The sequence below is a fragment of the Rhopalosiphum maidis genome, chromosome 2 (assembly GCF_003676215.2).
Source record: "Rhopalosiphum maidis isolate BTI-1 chromosome 2, ASM367621v3, whole genome shotgun sequence".
NCBI lineage: Eukaryota > Metazoa > Arthropoda > Insecta > Hemiptera > Aphididae > Rhopalosiphum > Rhopalosiphum maidis.
This window is the reverse complement of record NC_040878.1, coordinates 26,217,547-26,237,088: the sequence shown is the minus strand read 5'-3', so window position 1 is coordinate 26,237,088 and position 19,542 is coordinate 26,217,547. Positions and strand designations below refer to the sequence as shown.

At 26.2% G+C, this 19,542-nt stretch overlaps 1 protein-coding gene across 2 annotated transcripts in view; it reads left to right on the top strand.

Moving 5' to 3' along the window:
• The first annotated feature begins 1,674 nt into the window (after positions 1–1,674).
• The window catches only part of LOC113551601 (box A-binding factor-like), a 43,182-nt gene continuing 25,314 nt past the window's right edge, over positions 1,675–19,542 (top strand). The window contains exon 1 of one of the 2 annotated variants that reach the window (XM_026953934.1): positions 1,675–2,714. In XM_026953934.1, coding sequence (XP_026809735.1) covers positions 2,672–2,714 — 43 coding nt within the window. In that variant the 5' untranslated portion in view covers positions 1,675–2,671. The remainder of the gene's footprint in view (positions 2,715–19,542) is intronic. The other variant, XM_026953933.1, reaches the window with a different exon arrangement.

Sequence of the window (19,542 nt, the reverse complement as noted above, 5' to 3'; positions counted from 1 at the left end):
CTGCAGATGAGACTCACGGGCATATAAAACTTTTTTTTACAATAGACACTTCGTTGTACCGAACACAGTGCTCGAGTTTGGGCTGATGGGTGCGATAAGAAAACGGCCGGTGACTATAATTAATAGTCTATACAATTCAAGGTATTTTATTATAAATTATATTAGTAACCGATGAAAAATGTCGTGAACTGCATAATATTATACCACGTTCGTAACCGTGATCGCGTCTTTGGCCGGATTTCAACCACAGTTGTCAGCGTCACGCCGCGACAAACTTGACTGTGTTCAGCATGTCCATATTTTACTTGTGAGTCGCGAATAAATAAACTGCATCACCGGAGTGTTTTATTTTGGTCTGTCTTAGGAAAACAGTTGTTTCTCCAATGATTTTTCCACAACCATTGCGACTGTCATTTCACTCATGTCGTCCGAATTCCGATTTCCGATAAATTTGTTTTTCTATCGCACTGTCCTCGAATGCGTACACAGTTATTAATGTTATTATAAGTGGTGTTTATACTTTATTTTATATATAACAAAACGAAACGAGTCTTGCTCCGAGTTGTTTACTTCCGATTCATCAAAACGTGTCTCCCGGTGTCGGTGTCTGAGAATTATACAGAATTATACACCGGATGTTAAGGTATTCTTAAAATTTCCTAGAAACATAGGACATTTTTATACACAATCGTTATTTGGTTAATTCGTTAAATTCACTTATTACAATAATTAATAATATAATATTTGTGTGTTTGTATATATAAATATATATATATATATAAGATAAATATACATAACATTGGTAAATATAATTAAAATAAAATAATTAATTTTAATAGGTTATAAAGTCTAGTTATGTGTCGTTCGATACTTCTTATTTCTTAGTATAATATACATAAATATGATGTACTTATAACTTATTATTGTACACTATGGTCGGTTTGTGTAGTTCGTCATAATATTAAAATAGTATAAATAACGTATATGCTAATTAGTAGATCTATAGTGAAATAGACTATTATATGTTGTAACAGCCCACATAAATACTACAATAATTGATATCAGTTAAAATATGAAAATATTCTTAATAAATGCAAGGGCGCATACGGCCCCGTTTTCAGGGCGATGGAGATTTTCGAATGATTATATATATATATAGGTTTAGATAAATTGTGAGTACCTAAATGTGGTAACGCGATTAGGGAAAATAACTAATAAATATACACGCAAACTATGAATCACAACGTTTTAAAATCAAAACATAATAATAGAGGTTCTGCAGATGTCAGACACCAGTTCCAATAACGTATTGATCTATTCGTTAAGTTTTTCATAGATTTTTATAAAAATTCGTCTACTGTAGTGTATATTATATCATGAGGTATCTCGCTTAACAATAATCATTGCCTGCGGCCTTTCGGTGAGTGGCGAGGAGGGAAAGGATGGTAAAGCGGGAACTCCTGCGTCGGCGGAGGAGGCTGCGACGGTGGCGGAGAGCGCTTATGCGAATGGACCAGTGACGGAAAAGTGGGCAGTCCCGGACGCCTGCACGCGGTCCGGCCGCCGCGGTAGGCGGCCGGGCGAGTTTCCGCGTCGAAGCGCCTGGGCCGCCGCGCGCCTCATCCTAGAACCGGTTCATTTTTCCGAGATCGATCGCGCGCCCGTCGCCCATTCGAACTCCGTCGCCGTCGTCGTCGTGCGCGCACCGCGCACCGCAAAACAAATAAACCGTCATTATCGTCGCTGCTCACTTGCGAGTTTGTCGTGCACGTCTCCCGAGACGCATAATGTTTGTGCATGTTTTCTTTTAGTTAAATTGTTGTCATTTAAAACGAAAAAAAATAACAAAATCGCCGCAATCAACGCGACTTGTTTACACAGCGTGTCGTCCGAAACACGACACGCGCGCGCACCGAACGCGAGACCCGGACGCACGCACGCACGAAGCGATAGTCTCGGTAATTCCGTTTCTGGTGGGGGACCAGCGACCGACCGACTCATCAACCGTAAATCGTAATAATAGTAATAATAATAATAATAATAATACATTGCATACTTTGTCGCGCCCGATCATCGTGCCGACCGACGCGTACCACCGGTTGCGGTCGTCGTCCAACAGCCGTGGCCAGCGCCTGCGCAGTACAACACTTACGGCACAAAAAAAATCACCATCCATCGCCACCGTTATCTTCACAATATACGTGTATATTTATAGTATACAGAGTATTTACTAAAAAATAGACAAGTATAATATTTTGTTTAATTGATTTTCGCGTGGATCCTATTTTTCGGCTTTCCTCCTCTGCGCCGCCCGCTCGTCCGTTCGTAGTAGGTACCTACGACCGCGGTGTACTTCGTGCTCTCCCGACTCTCTCGGCTCACCGACGACTGCACCGCAGCGGCATTCACGCACCGCACGTCCGTACTACGCACACACCACCACTGACCGTTCCGCGGGCGCAGCGTGACGTGTTTTTATCGAAAGTTTTCACCCATTAAACCGCCAACGTTTGATTATAATAGTAATAATATGTACGATAATAGTAAAAACGATAACTGAGTATTATTATTATTATTTATTTGTTTTTTTTTAATACGCGCTTTTCTGTCTTATCTCCTCCCGCGTCGTTTGACCGGCGTTATCTGCACCGCGGGACGATACCACGACGACATGCCGGCCAGCAACAATAATGCCACTTACTTGAGAGCTTTTGGTAAGTACACAGACATAGTTTTTATATTCACTATAATATACAGACATGTTGATATTATTGTTAAATTCTTGTCTTATGTGACGTTAGACGAATAACATTTTTTTTCTTGTAAAATTTACTGCCATTCCTATTTATAATTAGTTTTTTACCGAAACGCTCGGTTCTGGGACGGACAATAGAAATTGTACAACCGTTTTACTAAACATACATTAAATAATAAATTTAAAAAATATTAAAAATAATAATTAATATTTTTAAATACGTCACATACCTAGTGGCGATTGAATGTTGTGTATCGGAATTTTTTTGGCTTTAAGGACTGATTACTGTTTGCCTTTAATTTACCAATGGTTAATGTCATTAAAACATAATACCACCTATAGATAGATACTAGCATTTTTTTATTTCATCACTTTATTAATTCCCACGATTTTGTCATTTTACACGGATCAATGTTAAACTAATATTTAAAACTTCAAAATATAAGGATTTTCCAAATCGCACAAGAATAGTTTGTAGATAAATTTAAACAAAATATTGTTTGTTCTAAAAGCATTCACAATTTCACAGAAAATAATAAACGCAGTTTTTTACTTGATCAGATGATTATATTTGGATAAGAGAGAAAATGATAATTAATGTTGTATATTATTTAAACACGACAGCATGTTTATATTATTATTTATAACAAATATTTGTATTTGTTAAAAATCGTAAGATTATTATCGTCCAATAGTAGCAAAAATATAGCTTTAAAAGTTTAAAGAAAGTTATTAAATTTTACTAGTTATTTAATTGTTTTTAAATATATAAACAAATCTAATACAAATGTTAATGAAATGTAATTTAAAAAATATTTTTCAATGTTTGTTAACTGTTTTAATGTTGTGTATACACCCTGTCGCTATGGATTTATATTCTCATTATTACATAATATTATTCCATAATCTATTCGTTTCATATTGTGTTTTATAATCTGTCCCAATGAGAGGCCCCGTGGTATTTATACAATTAATGAATTAACCGAGTATATAATTTTATTTCAGCCTTCATATAATAAAATTTTTTTTTACGTCAGTAAGGATTTGTGAAGAATTCTAAATCTGATTAATGTAAATTATAATGTATTTAAAGTAACCAACCTATTTTAAGTACATATTACTTAATTTTTTGTAATTTAGTTGAATTTAATACCTACATTTATGGAAACATAAAACTTGGTTTGTATTTAGGGTAGTTTACGTTAGATAATTTTCGTTTCTTACACTGTAAATATTAAACTATGGTTTTAAATACTTAGTCGAGTTGACCGATTTCAAATTCAAGGTTGGCCATTAGAGGGAATGTCTGTCTTAATGACTTTTGTTAATTTCCTCAAGATTCCATCTTAACAAGTTCACTGACCACTGACCGGGTTCAAGCAAAACTTAAGTGACCGACCGTTTGGTGACGATGTTTTGGCCACAGACCTTAGCATTGGTGTGTTATCATCAACTTGATAGCGTGTAATCATAACGTTCCATATGCGTCGTCGTATCAGTCGGAGCCGCCCATAATATATTAATATAAAAAAGAACCTTATCCTCCGACACGCATGCACTCAACGATAAGATAAATAATAACGTGTGTTATTTGGTTCATATATTTTGTAGAACAAAAAGTCGTATTAGTACACTTTGCTCATTCGGTTTTGCCGCGTGTATTGTGGTTTTCGCGTAAATACATCAACAATTTTTTTCCTCTGTCTGTAATTTTCTATCAAGGGTTCGCCATGTGGTAAAGACAAAGGCAAGTTTTATCGAAGTTATTATTTATTTATTTTTTACGTATAAATATATTTGTGTGTATTAAATTCTTAATTTTTTTCTTGGATAATTCAATACTCACGTTGAGTGACGTTTTGTTTATCTGAACGATGAAGCAATTCAATGGATTTTTAACGAGCTTCGAGATAGCCGTGTCAAAGGTTCACGTAGGCCTTCATAGATAAGAGAGGTTTTTTCGTTTCATTTGAGTCTCATAAATGCTGAGCAGCCTCGTATATGCAGTAGTGTTTAGTCGCGAGTTAGCTTATCGCCGTCTCGGTGCAAAGTTCATGGAACGTTTCTAGTGAGAGAAGGAAAGAAAAAATATAATACATATTAATAAAAACAAAATTCGTTATTGACTATATGCTTGGAGGGCAAATTATTTTTTTTTTGTGATCAAATATTTTATTTTAGTTCAATTTTTAAATTAATATAGATTTAGTGAAAATATTATTTTAAGTAATTTAGTACTATGTACTTTAGATTATGTATTTTTATGAAGCATAAATCCCATGTTTGTTTATAAGTTACTGTAAAATTGACAAAGATAACATTTACATTTCATTCAATGAAAAGAAAATACGTAGTTTTATGTTTTAGAACGATGTTCGATGCAGGCATATTTGTCACAATTTCGATAGGTTCTTAATAATTGTTATAACTTAAGTGTAATGATATTCTTAGTGATGTGTCACTATATACCAGTAATTAATTTACTTATTTAGCTGTTCAAGAATTTTTTAAATCGTTTAATCCTACTCCAATTGGAGTTTTATAAGAATTTAAATATGTAAATAATAAAATATTAGGTTTATTAATGTGTGTCCTTTTCTCATTGAATTATATGATTATGCGGTATACCTATTTATAATATTTACACATGAAGTGATACATGAAAAAATAAAACGATGACGTCAGAAAATTGAACATGGGCCGTCATTATAGATAAGAGAGTTCAAATGTTCAGGCACGATTACAAATAAAAGTGGCATTTATAATAACAGAACTGCATATATGATGGTAAATCTAACCATTAAAGCTAATTGTTTGAACATTTTAAACTGATTGTATTATAACAAAAATATGTGAACATTAAACACAGCGTACAGCGTACAGTTTAAATATTCAAATTATATTTGTATTTAAAACTGTTTTAAAAGAAATGTCAAAAACAATTGATTATTAAAAACATATTATACATTAATATAAATAATATAATATTAACAAATGCAATAAAAACCGAATGTCTTAGTGACAAAGTTTCAAAAATAAGCCCAGTATTATTTTTTCTTCACTAATAAAACTCAATTAATTATAAAATGTAAGTTTAATATTATTATTGCTTATTAAAATTGTCTATGTATCATTTTGGCTTCTTTTTAAGTTTCTTTTCTTTTCTGTTTACATTTTTGATTTAAAATAATATAGCATGGACATTAAAACAAAATACTCTGTTTTTTATAAAATCGCAGAAAAAATAAGAAATGTAGCATTTGTGTTATAGGTATTATATTTATAGTTTATACTATAGCTAATAGCTAACTCTAACTATGACTATTTTTAATATGTTATACAGACATACAGTACATACAAATAATATGTAACTATGTAAGACAATCAGTGGCATATACAAGGGGGTATGTGGGGATCAGATCCTTCGATGGCTTTTTTTTATGACGTTTTAGAAAAAAAAAGTTTTTTAAAAAAAGCTTAACAATATTCTAAAATTGTTCATATAATCATATTCGAAAGAAAGGTATTTATTTCGTTATAAGACATATTTCACATATTAAATAGATATATAGTGATAATATACAAACTTGATTTATTCTGATATAATCTATATATATATATATATATATATATATATTAGGTATAGGCACTATATATATAATATTAATGTATTATACACAAGATACAGAAAATATATTTAATTTCCAATTTCTTAATCACTTGTTCAGGGTGTTAATATTGAATACTGATCATTTTCAGCGTTAAGAATATGGCTATGTGAAACAAACAATACATCATTTAAAAGTGGTTTTAGAGTAAAAAATTGGTGTATAATTAAAACAATATTTATCAGACAACCTCTTTAAAAATGTAAAAAAGGTTTTTGTACCATCTATAATGAGCGTATATTTAGAATACTATGAAATCTTAAAATACTGCTCTCTACAAATTTCATAATAAGTGTTTTTACTCCAAAACTAATTTTTAAGGCGTTTTCTTTTGTTTTCCATAATAATATTTACGTTGTTAGATTAAATTTATTATTGCAATCATGTGTTGGTTGTCCACATGATAATAGTAAAATGTGATAGTTACAATCGCGAAAGCTTACATCATAAACCGTGATATCTATAGTATATAACTGTTGGTATAATATAAACGTTCTGGCACTATACATTTGGAGGGCTTGAGTCTCACTTACATTTTTTTTTTCATACACTTATGACCTTTTTTTGAAACGCCTATTTTTTGGACATTTATTATGTTTTATCTACTTACACCATTTTCGTAACATAAAATATTTGTATATATATATTCAATGATATAATATAACTTTTATACGTGGCAGGTATAATGTTAATATTTATAATTTATAAAGAGTAAATTAGGTAAGATCACACGATTTAAATCACATTACAAATAAAAATACTATTACAATAAAAAAATATTTTTTCCAATCAATATTGATGTCTTTACCATCAAATATTTAAAATAATCAATATCTATATACAATGTGTAAAATTATACTGATTATACCGATAAAGCTACATAAACTAATTTGTTATAAATGTACTAGTCTTTTACAGGTGTAAAAATGATAAAATTACGAATATCCGATGTTATTTAAAGTAATAAAATTAATTTAAAAAAAGGTTATTTATTTATGTAGATATTACAATAATGTTAATCAATATACATTTATTTGTTTAATATAATCAGTAAAAAATTGAATAGTAGTAAGATATGTACTAATATAAATTGACTTATGAATTATTATTTATCATATTTTTTTTTCAATATTGAACTTCATATTGTTTTACTTTATTAGTTTTATTGACTTAAAATACAACTGTATTGTACAGTATTATTTTGTTTGTTTTATTTTTAATTCATGAATTGTTGATTGTAATTTTGATTTATTTTTTCACTGAGTTTTTCATTTATTTAAATTATTTTTTTTAATTTAATCGTTTATGATGTCTAAATAAGTTGTAACTTAACTTTTTGTTGAAAACTTAAAAATAAATATTAAAAAAGCTATTACTCATAGCCCGTCATAGGAGTGGTGTATATTGTGTTTATTAGTTCTGTTTCCCTTTTAACTTTTTAGTTCACTTTTTTTAAACTTATTATTTACCATAATCTAAAAATAAATATTAAATTTATTCTTGTGTTTCGAGTTTTAACTGTTGTAGATAGTATAAGTCTTACAATATCTGTAGTATTTATTTTATTTTCTAAATCTTTTAGTAACTCAATAAAACTGATAAAAGTATTATGTTTGCACTTATCCTGTTAGTTGTTTATATGTTCTACTGTTTTAAGAATTGCTATATAAAAGAAAGACATTTTTTATAAGGTTCAGTGGCGTAATTATTGTGGATGGGAATACGGATAAATCGCCTAGATCAAATTTTTTCTAATGAATATAAAATATAACTATTAATATAATTTATAACAGAATCTTTTCTTTTTCTTTTATTTTCCTGCATAACCGGCAGTTTCAAGGGAAATGTTTAGCATTAATGCTATTACAAAATCACATTTATTTATGCAATACATCATAATATAAAATTAAATCTCGATGAATTAATTGATATTTTAGCATAGAAGCCAAGACAAATGGAATTTATATTATAATTTTTAAAAATAAATATTAAATATCAAAAATAATTTAATTATTATTGTTTATTTATTAATTTATTAATTATTTATAAAAACCATTACCTAACGTATTTTATAATAATAGACGAATTGAAAAATTAGATGAGTAAAAAGGGAGTTGTAGAGAGCGGAGTTTTCACTTACCGTGATCATAAAAATTATATCCCTCCCCCCCCCCTAGAAAAATCCTAATTATGCCACTGTACGGTTAAAAGATTTTTGTGGATAATTACGATTCCTACTTTTCGTTTTAACTTAAAAACGTCTTTGCAGAATATTATATTGTTTGAAGTATATTTTCTCGAAGGTGGATTTTATATAACATGGATTTGCATTCAAAATAATATTTCAAACTTTGTTATCTCGAGAATGTGAAGTTTGGTGTTTGATGGGTATGGGGAAATTATATGGTGGTCTAATTGTATTAATATGAGTTAAACCTAATATTTTTGTCTAAAGCGTTAATTTGATAAATATACCTTTTAGTTTTGATATTATTTGTTTAATTAATTGTTTAAATACTTTAAATTATTAATAAATCTATTATATGTAATACAATTAAGAAGATACAATAATTTATTATTGAGACAAATATTTTAATAATATATAAAATTATTTACATTTATCTTATATCCTTTCTTTGGCAAGAGTTATAAAATTAAATTATGATTTATAACTATTTTCAATTTGCATATTTAATTATAGTCTTGTTAACATGTCGTACCTATAATATAATTTTATATTATATATGAATTACATACATTTTTATTATACACATCTTTTTAAAAATATTTTCATGTTTATTTAAATATAAATTATTACGCTACGTGTATGTTTTATTAACTCTCCAATCTGTATTGTAGGTACACGTTGGTATAGTGGGTTATCAGTTAAAAAAGATTCATTTTAGTACCTATAATTACGTAATTTTATTTTAAATTAACATTAACTAGTGTAGAGTAAAAGTAATAATTGACCTATGAGAAAAACATAGATCTTGCGGATTTTCTTGATACAATAATGTATATATTGTTAAAGCTCAGCATTAAGTTCAAATATAATTTTAGGAGTAGTGTATATATTTGCTATTATTATTAAATTAAAATTAGTTCACTTTAGATAAGAAGTCAATTAAAAATATATATATGAATATACGTGCGTTTTTAATGAATGCGGTTTGTCTGGGATCTATTGCTGGGTTTCATGATAGTCATTATTATAAGTACAAAATCTCGGCTTATCAGTTATTTTTAATTGGATTGAAAATTATAATTTTGTGCTGTGTACAAAGAAAATAAAATAAAAATCAGAACTATTTACTGTCGATCTAATTACATAAAATCTATTTGGGCGTCATCTTTAATGTGTTGCGTGATGAATGAGAGGGACGATCTTTGATCTTTTGTCTTAAACACATATGCACGGACTAGAAGTAGAAACATGAATAGAGTTCTAAACTATTAGACTTCGGATTATGTTAGCCATCATAAAGAATATAAATGGATATTTACAAGAAAATTATAATATTTTTTTAACCTCAAAAACTTATGGATTAATTATTAATTTGTTTCTGTAATGTATGTAAAAACACTCGATAGTATTCAATTTAAATAATATATAATAATCTAGCAATTTACCTAGATAGAAAAACCCAATATATAACCAACAAATTATACATATATTTATATAAATTATAATAATAATATGAATATACTATTAAAATGTAGTTATAACTTATAATTTATATAATAAAAAAAATAGTTATCATATAGGTAGGTAGGTATAGCAAAAGAAAATTTAAAACAATTTTTGTTTTTAATTATTTACATTTGTATAAAAGTATACTGCTATAATTAGTTTTATTTAGTATAAACTTAAAGCAAAAAAATATAAATGTAATTTAAATAGACTGTTTAACATTTTATATTTTAATTTTTAATAAGTTTTATTACATTTGTTCAATACCTAGTTATTTTATATCGTATATTAAGTGTCTTTTTTTTCATTAAATTGTAGCTTTATATTTAGTTTGTATTCAACACATATATATTGCTGTATTGTATAAATGCTCAGTATTTATTAATTCTTTAATTATGAATTTAGTTTATAAGTAAACAGAACTTAGTTGAAAAATATTTGCATTATAAATTAATTTAAAATATTAATAATAATAAGTACGCTGTATACTATCTTGTGCCAAAACTAGTTCATGATACATCGTACTGTCTAATACCCCTTTGTGTGCTGTATACTTTTATTAAACTATCATTTTATAAAATGTTAATAATCTACTAAAATACTCTTTCAATATAATCCATTTTTGGAATACAAACAGTTCTGAACTAAGACTTTTTCTTGTAATCAGAGCCTAACTTAGGAATTTTGGGGCCCGGGTCTAATTTTTTTTATGAAGCCCCAAAATTAATTATTATCTAAATTCTAAATTATCAACTTAAATTATTATAAATGCAGTCTTTTTGCTATATGAATTTTTTATATTCAATTTATTTTATAAGATTATAAATAAATTATACTACCGCATAAGTCTATAAGTAATTATTTAATGATGATTAATATAAATAAAACGATGAAATTAAAATTATAAATATAAGTAAAGAATTTTAGGTACAGTTTTAATTAAAACAAATGTTTACTGATATACATTATGTGCATTGTACACAAAGTCAAAGTGGTAATGCATTTTTCAGCACTATTCAATGTAAATAATAAAAAATTTACATGATTTAGAATTTAAGACAACGGTTTTTTTTTCTAGATTTTAGTTCACTAAACTTTTGAATTATATCTGAAAAATCAAGTGTGTTAGTTACTTCGTTTGCACTCTTAATAGTTTTAAAAAAATTCGTTAATTTAGGTAATTTGCTTACTGCGTCTTCAGCCTCCTTCTTTAATTTTTGTTTTGTATAACTACTGAGATAAATGCTTTTTTTCTCTGACATTTTCAAATTTTAATGGTTTTTGGCACGCACTAGTAACGATCAAAACTCACAAACTTGACTAAAAACTAATTTAATAATTTAACATTACTATGACAGTCGACAGAATACTAACAACTATAATGTACCAATTGTACTAATGATGCGAAACTGACCAACAAAACGTATGTAAAGATAAACTGTAGACTGAAAGGTAAACTACGTAAACAATAATATCATACAATTTCACAGTGCCACTTTAATAATAAAATATCGACAGGGGCCTGGGGCCCCAAATAATATCAGGGTCGGGGCTGCAGCCCCCCTAGCCTCCCTCTAAGTTGGACTCTGCTTGTAATACACAAGAAATAATTAACAGAACGTAAAAGATACTGTATTTATTAAGTTAATAAACTTAATAACTTGTTATGTTTATTAACTTCCAAATTTAGTGTGATAAAAATTGTGTGAATTACGATAAGTTTTTATACAAACCAACGATTTTTTCATTTTAAATTTTAAAGTAGTAATATATGTATACATCAGTATTAAATAGAATATTACAATTAGGTAAAGGTTATTAGTAATTATTACTTATCATATTCATACATTATTTGTTTTACATTATGTTTTTATACTGATAATAATGTATACAAATAAAAGTATCTACTACTTTTCCTTTTCGATTTAAACTGATAACCTAATCTTAATAGTTTCTATAAGCTTATAGTTTTATTATTATTCTTGATATGGAAAATTATAATTTGGTTAACAGATTTCATTTTAAATATAAACTTTAAATGGATGTGATATTATAGTATAAATAACGAAACTTTTTTATCAACAAAATAAAAATATTAATTGTGAGTTATGACATACAGAATACTAGGTGGATGATGCATATTTAATAATAATCTCAAAAAGTAGGTGCTTATTAAAGTTTTTTAAATAGTTACCTACATTTTTTTTTATATTTTTCCGAGTATAAGTATAATTTAGGAAATTAAAAATAGAATTTCGAACGATTAATTAACCATTTATAACTCATAAAGTCATTTAAAGTTTTATTTAATTAAGTTTTAATGTTTAAAGTTTATATAGAGTGGAGTAGTAGATCAATATGTTCTACTCCACTCAACAGTCATCCAAACTTTAAATTCTTATAAGTTATAATAACTAGTTCGATTCTTATACATTGAAATTCTTTGAAAAATATTTTACTTTGGAACATGAAATTAAAACTATATGTCATCTTTATAAAAAGTATAAAGTTAATAATAATGACGATAAAAAATGTTTAAAAATATAAATTTTGTTTTATAATAACTTATAAGCTAAGACTTCTACAACTTATACACAAAATTATATTTTTTAAAACCTTAATACTTTTTAAAATATTGAATTCATTTTTAAAACAATCATCCTTCATATTATATAAGTAGATACTTATTAGAAACTTAAATTAAAATAAAATAATACTTTTATAACCTGCGGTGGCATACATACCTATTTTTTGAGAAGGGAGGTGAAGAGTTTATTACATTATATTTATTTCATACGTATAAATAAATACGTAAATACGTAATAAAGTAAAATTATAAAATGAAATCAAGCTTTCTGTTCTTATTTGCTAAATCATCAATTTGGAAGGGATGGAAACCTCCAGCACGGAGGTGGCGTAAATACGCCACTGATAACCTGTGTAATACAATTAATTAATTAGTTATATATAGTGATATGTAGGCTATTCTAAACAAATTGGAAAATATAATTTAATTGGTATTTTATAAGTTAAATTTTCACACTAGTATCTTTTTAAAAGTTTTATGAGGTTATTTTAAATATTTTCTTATTATGTATATCTTTTGGAAAACTTGACTAACAAAATTATTTGTGGCCGATATTAACAGGTCCCAATACGAATTATATTAATTTTTTTTTTAATAATATTATTAGAATTAGAAGTTTTTACTGTGTCGTCATATATAACTTTTTTTTCTGTAGTTAATAATACTAAAATAGGATTTTGGATAGTTATTACAGTAGTTCATTGTTGTTGTTGCTTTAAATTAATTCTAAATAAAAATATTTAATATTTGTTTTCAATTTTCTTATAATTAATTTCCATCAAATATTCAAAGAGTTAGAAGTTTTATAGTTCCGGGGGTATATTTTATTATAGCCGTAATATGTGCTAAGAGACATACGTGGAGATACCTTAAATAATTATGTATAATAGGTATAAACATTTTGTTATTTGTATAAAGTTCAAAAGTTGTATAATTTTATCAATACATTAAAATATTTAGTATATTATTTAAATCATTACTTATTATAGATATTTTTTTGAAAAACTTAAAATGTTAAAACTGATTTATAAGACAATAAACATTTTAAATATTTGTAATGTTATTAAGTTATCACAACTTTAAGATCTATAATATTAATTATTATACTTACAACTTACCTATAATAATTCATTACTGTTATATCATAGGTGATCTAAACAATAAATTGTTTTTTTTTGTTGTATCTTACCGGTTTATTGTGTTATTTTAATTTTATTTGATTGATATGATATAAAACTATTTTATGAAATATTAAGATCTGAATTTAATATTGTAATTAGTTCTTACGCAATCAAGTTGTTTTTGCTAGTGTTTTTAAAAACAATATTTTTTTTTACTTCAAATAATCCTTATATTTTATTCGAGTTGTATTTATTAACATTATGTTAAAAATTTGCAATAATAATTTATCTAATTAATAATTATTTTTACACATAAATTATTTATAACTTATCAAGAGTATATATTTTAATATTTTTTGGTTTGTAGGCTTGACTACCCACTATTTTTTTTTTGCTTTTTAGCTACTCAACCTTATGACCCTTTATCTTCTTGATTATTATTTTATATATTTTATGTCTATATAATATAATATGGCATTAAACATTAACCGTGCTCATAATTTAAAAATACAAAATAAGAAATAAATTATTAATTAATTGTATCGGTTTTGTTTCGATGTATAACACATTTTTTTATATTAATTTTTATTTTATGTAATATAAAATATTTTATTTAACTTATAATTTTGGATTAGATATGTGTATGATGTTACTAACATTATGCATATTTTGTTGAGAGTTAACAATAAATTATACATCAGGTAGGTATACCTTATAACTACGAGTATGATATTTATGTTATCTGAAAAATAATATAAGCGTATAATTGCCAAAACCACAAAAATTTACTGTCTGTAATGTAATATTTCTTTTTGCGACTTCATCGGTGATCAAGGCTTGATCATCGAGCTTAGATCTAGTTAATATATCTTTCGATATTAGTATTTTTCAAATTCGAAATTTATTTATTTTAGTAAATAGTTCTGGTAAAATAAAATTAGTTATTTAGTTGTGGTGAAAAAAAATTATTTCTCTGAAGTCAGAAAAAACATTATTACAACTTCAACTATATGATCAGCTATTCTGAAGTTTTATTGCTATAATAACTATGACCCTTGTATAGTTAAACAGTACCTACCTATTACTAATAACTGCGTACGTCAAATTTGCTGAAATGAGAAAGAAACTCTTTTGCTGAGCGTGTTTGTTTTGCGACTCGGTAATAATAATATTACGTATTTCTTTTTCTTTAGTCTTTTTCCCATAATAATGTTTTATTTTTAATGGTTTGGTTCAATGTGCACCTGCGCGGTATGGGTAATACATCTCCGTCTTATGGGTAACGGAACGTCGGCGGTACGTGACGTTTCGTGCACTTGCTCAGATCCCATTCAGAGCCAGTCATCACACATAGGTACTTACTTACGGTTCAAGGGACTTCCATAACTATGTTTTGACCGATTTATTGATATATATTAAATGTGTTATTATTTTATTAATATTGATATGTTTGTTGAACATAAATTAATTGTAACCAATAAATACTGAAAGTCTGAGAATTTATGTATTTTGTGAAATCCTAGTTTTACGAAGTTAAGTTTTTAAATTTCACAAATAATTCACTTTTATATAATTATAAAAAGTAAAATAAAATTATTACAAATATTAGGAAAAAAACTACTGCTAAGTACTATTTACTAATAGTTTCGTATTTTGTATTTGCTAACGTTTTAATAATAATGAAATAAATATATATTTTAAATTAAACGTGATAATGTACAATGCAGTTATTATTTTATTAGAACTTGAATGTTTTATTGGATAATTTATACTATAATTGTTTAATAAACACTTTAGGTATTTATACTATTCAATGTTATTAACTATTGTTATAATACATTAAATCTTGCCATGATTCATGATAATGAACGTTAATTTGGTTAGTTAAAAATAATTCATATCGAATATTCTATACAGATGAACGTTACGTATTATACTGTTATTATAGACAGTTAATAAGTGATTATCAAAAAAGTAACACTGAGAAATAACGCCTGAAATTAATAATTATACTACAACACATGCAGTCATGTTAATATGTACGATCATAAGTTATTATGATTAGATACTAATATTATTGAATATAATAGTTTCACATTTTAATAAATGTCATGAATCAACAAAACCAAGGGACTAATTTTCTGTAATAGTTACTATTTGATGAAAACATTGAACAAAAAATTGTTTGTTGCTTATAGTTAAAAATGTTTTTATTTATAATAAGTTTATACTTAACTTACTAAAATGTTAATTAAAACATTTGAAACATAATATTATAATACATACTCTAATAATTATAGCTATATTGTATAGTGTATACTAATAATTAAAGTAAACACTATATGTTGTAAATATGTGATATGTGTATAACAGACACACAGACACACACACACACATATTTATATATATATTTGTATTAGATTGTTAAAAATTATAGCTGTTTCAAAAATTGTACGCAAGTTATAATAATTTAATTTTTCTCAACAAAATTACTCATATTTTTTCATAATTCTGTAAAATTTAAAAATTTAAATAAATACATTGTTATATAAAACCAATTGATTATTTTTTTTTTCGATAAATGTTTATTTATAATTATTATAATTTTTTAAATTATGAAATATATTTTAATAAAATAATTACTTTTTGAGCTTAAATATATTTATTGTTCGATAAAATTCAACCTATTAAAATATTCAGAATCTTAAGTAGGCAGGGTACTTTCAAACTATATAGGTAATTGTTTTTTTTTATTATTCAAATTACATTAAATACAATTATTATTTTTTCACAAACTTTCTGTTAGTCAACAATAATAATAATAATTATGTTGTTCATCATTTTTCGCTTACGTGCGCCAAGGTATCCAGCCTGGCGTTACCGCTTGCAAAGTAACCAAGGTCAACTGTCGCATTCCTAAACGTGTGTACCTACTTGTGCAACTAGAAACGGTAGCCCAACAATTTTTTTACCGTCTACAACCGATAGGTGAAAGAGGAGAAGTAGGGAGAAAATTATTTTATAGTACAGTAATATACTAATATTATATAGCGAATTTACATTAAAATAAAATATTAATTTGATTTATAGAGATAATTATATTTTAGTTAAATGATGTTTTAAATACTACGTGGGTATATGATAAACGATAAATTTTTGACTGAAACTTCAACAGGTTTTCTTAATGATAAGATGTATACAAAAACAATAGTTTCCAGTGAAGGTCGTACGTGTAAATTTACAAAAAAAATAAAAAATTATTGTCAAATTAGCACTCTTGGTATACGGTTTTAATTTTACTATGACAAGTAAAAAATACGATCAACTAAAAATTCTTGCTTAATATTGGAATGTATACTAAATTAGAAATATTAGTAATTTTTATTTTTATTTAAACACGATCTAATTTATTAAAAAAAATGTAATTTAAAAAATCTTTTGTTACTTTTTATTTTATTACAATCTAACCAGAACGGCAACTGATCTTTCTTTATATCATAGATATATGAAATAATATACTGATAATTCAAGTACAACAATGATAGTTATAAATCATTTTTAGTATTCTATAATTCTGTGGGTATACATTAAACCAGTTATTAGTTGGTACAATTTATTTTTAGTCCTATTTTTCAATACAACTATTAAATTATTTGGATGATTTTAAATATTATTAATTATTTAAGTTCTTTTAAATGCCTTTTTTATTAAAAAATATTAATATATAAAGATAAGTAATAAAAATAGCTATATAGAGCTTTAAAATGTGAGATATTTGTCGTTATAAAAGTAAAAAAAATTAACCAAGGTCTGTGGTTAATAAAAATAATTATGTTTATACTTCTAAGAAATACTTGAAAGGTTGGATGGGTTATCTATAAAGTAGTATATAACATATATAAAAATGTATAATATATAATACCTATTATTCATTAATAGTTAACAAAAGATTAAGTAACAATATCCTAGTAACTATGTAAACACAATTTCATAATAATTTAATATGGGGAATGAGATTTAAATATTTATACCTATAGACATTTTTAAGAGGTTATATTTTAAATTAGGTAATTATTAGATGTAATTTAAAAATATCCAATTTTTGATTCTAAGCAGAGAGATGGATATGTATTGGTTTTACAACATGTATTTTTTCTTTATTTTTATGTTTGCTCCAATCATCAACTTCAAGAGAGGTTATTAGTAAAAAATTTAATTTCTAGTTTATGGTTTTGTGAGATAAAAGTAGAAATTTCCCAGTACTTTTAAAATAATTATGAGGAGAGGACACGAACTTAATAGTATTTTAATACTATTACTAACATAATTAATTGTTTTGTTACCAAAAAATTAAACTACCTCCGCTTAGAATAGGTTTTCTTTTATACGATGACTTATAAACAAATTTAAATTGAATACATCTATGCAGTGATCTATTCAATGACGAGGTATTCTCGACACCTTATTTATAATATAACAGACCGGTTATATACTTCACAGTTTTTTTTCATTGGTTATGAACAATTTTGGTTATTATTTCGATCCAAAGTTGATACTTAGTATAATAAACTGTCTTCATATTATAATAATTCTGACATTATATAAAATGCAAAGTTAACACCCGTAATGATCATAACATTATATAATATCCAAACATAGTTGAATACACGTGTTTGTATTCATTTTATTTTATTTTACTCGATTTGTAAATAAATATTTTTGCTAATTCCATTTACATAAAATAAATAACAAAAATATATTGTACATAATTATATAGTTTTAAATTGAATAATAATTTATTTAATATTTAATATTTCGTCAACACATAAATTACCAATTTTATGTTGTAAGAATATTTATTTTCGATTAAGTTTAAATATCTGAATCTGAATCGTGAATAATGCTTATTGAGCAAAAATGTGTTTTTGTTTTATCACATTGTAAATTGTTATATACAATATTATGTACCTAATTAAAAATTGAAAATAGTAACACAATTATTAAATACGCAGTTACCTATACAAATACTATATTTAAAACAGCTGTTATCAAAGTTAAAATAAAAATGTCTTTCTAATTGTATTTTAATTTAATGTATTTAGAAATAATAAGTTTACTGCTATATTATACTAAGACATTACATTTATAATAATACAGGCTTTATACCAATGCACCTATAATGATTTAATCCATTAACGCATAGTATTCTATTGTTATCAAAGTTGTAACGGTGGTGTATTTAAATATTAGAAAGTCAAGTTTGTTTTTTTAATTTTTATTCTTCATTCTTGTTTAAAAGAAAAACATTGGATTTATTTCTATATATTGTATTTAAGTCCAAAGGAATAGTAAAACAAAACAGTGTGTGTACGTCGTTTAGCAGTATTTTCCAAGGACTCCACGTGCATAAACGACTATGGTGGGCGTTAACATTATACAAAACATACAAACGGACACATGTTGCATTTTTTTTTCACTTGTTTTTAGTTTTTTTCCTTTCTCTCTCCTTCTCTCTGTTCATATCTCAACAATCTGCTATAGGATGACAAACGATCATAGCGTGTGCCACGAAATCTGGTTGTCGGGATGGTCTCCAGGGAATGGCACATGCTCGAAAGACAGACCTGGACGTCATCGAAAATTACAATTAGACATAGTTAGCATGTTTAGGATCTGGTTTCGCTTAAAATTATTACCCCGATGATGTTGAAGAGGTC